The sequence below is a fragment of the Arachis stenosperma genome, chromosome 2 (genome assembly GCF_014773155.1).
Source record: "Arachis stenosperma cultivar V10309 chromosome 2, arast.V10309.gnm1.PFL2, whole genome shotgun sequence".
Classification (NCBI taxonomy): domain Eukaryota; kingdom Viridiplantae; phylum Streptophyta; class Magnoliopsida; order Fabales; family Fabaceae; genus Arachis; species Arachis stenosperma.
Window position 1 is genome coordinate 30,248,055 of NC_080378.1, and position 1,488 is coordinate 30,249,542.

The window sequence follows — 1,488 nt, forward strand, 5'->3', positions numbered from 1 at the left end:
CTGTCTTGATTTTGATTTGGTACCAAATATAATAATTTGACTCTCAAGTCATTATAACTCATTTGAATTTTGAAGTGTGTGTAATCTTTTAGTGTCACTTTTCTCAATATGTTTTGTTTAGGTTTTAGAGTTTTTATACTTTTATGAGCTTGTAAAGTTATTTTTTTTCCTTCATTTTGTATTGTATTTTGGCAGTTAAGAATAATATATGAAATGTATTTTATTCTTGAAATGTGGGATTTAGACATTAAAGATATAAACTCGGTTCAAGAGAATATGTCACCGAAAAAAATGAGAGAAATATTCGAATGTCATCACTTGATTTGAAAATGGATAAAATGGATTTAAGAACTTACTCTAAGTTTTTTTCTTTGGTAGCTTGGTACTCAATTTTTTTCTCTCATGTATGGTTTCATGTAGCCAAAGCAAATTCGTGAGATTAAGGACTTCCTCCTCACAGCCCATAGGAAGGATGTGCACTCTGTGAAAATTAAGCGGATCATAGATGTGATCAAGTTTAAAGTTTGTTGCTCCAAGTACCTGTACACCCGTTGTGCTTTTGACCCAGAGAAGGCTGATAAATTGAAGCAATCACTCCCTTCCAGGCTAGTTTTAAGAAATTTTATTACTGATATATTATGAATTACCTTTTTTCTTAAATATGAAACTCTATTATTGTTCAATGAAAATAAAATTGATTTTATTGTTAATTTTTGGATGTTATAAATCAGAAAAAATTATCTAGGTTCATTAAGTATATAATTGTTAATTTCCTTATTGGCTTGTTAAGAAATAGGAAATTTGTTAGTTCGTGCCCATAAATAGGTTGAAGATACTTTTGTTATGTGGTAACTAGTGTTTTTGGTGGGTTTTGTTTGATTTATAGGTGTTAATGCTAGTGTGTAATCATAGAAGTCATAGTAACATTAGTATTATGATTATGGTTATGAATTGCTTATATTTTACCAAGACATAGGGGTACCAACATGAAGTTAATTCATTTTTGGATTTCGCCTTTTCTAAAGAAGCAGAAATTAGAGCTTTCCAATCCATATTTGGAAAAGAGAACGCAGGGCGAGTGCGATGTTACAAAAGAGTTACTGATGAGCGAATAATTTATACGCTTTTTGGCATTATTTTTAGTATGTTTTAGTTAGTTTTTATTATATTTTTATTAGTTTTTAGTTAAAATTCACTTTTCTGGACTTTACTATGAGTTTGTGTGTTTTTCTGTGATTTTAGGTATTTTCTGGCTGAAATTGAGGGACCTGAGCAAAAATCTGATTCAGAGGCTGAAAAGGACTGCAGATGCTGTTAGATTCTGACCTCCCTGCACTCGAAGTGGATTTTCTGGAGCTACAGAAACCCAATTGGCGCGCTCTCAACTGCGTTGGAAAGTAGACATCCTGGGTTTTCCAGCAATATATAATAGTTTATACTTTGCCCGAGATTTGATGGCCCAAACCGGCGTTCCAAATCAGCTCAAAA

At 32.1% G+C, this 1,488-nt stretch overlaps 1 protein-coding gene across 1 annotated transcript; it reads left to right on the forward strand.

Moving 5' to 3' along the window:
• Window positions 1-231: 231 nt before the first annotated feature.
• LOC130962758 (60S ribosomal protein L38-like) lies at window positions 232-642 on the forward strand. Its single transcript, XM_057888926.1, has 2 exons — window positions 232-264; window positions 421-642. Exons 1-2 carry the CDS (start codon window positions 232-234, stop codon window positions 640-642), a joined length of 255 nt encoding a protein of 84 aa, XP_057744909.1.
• The last annotated feature ends 846 nt before the right edge of the window (window positions 643-1,488 follow it).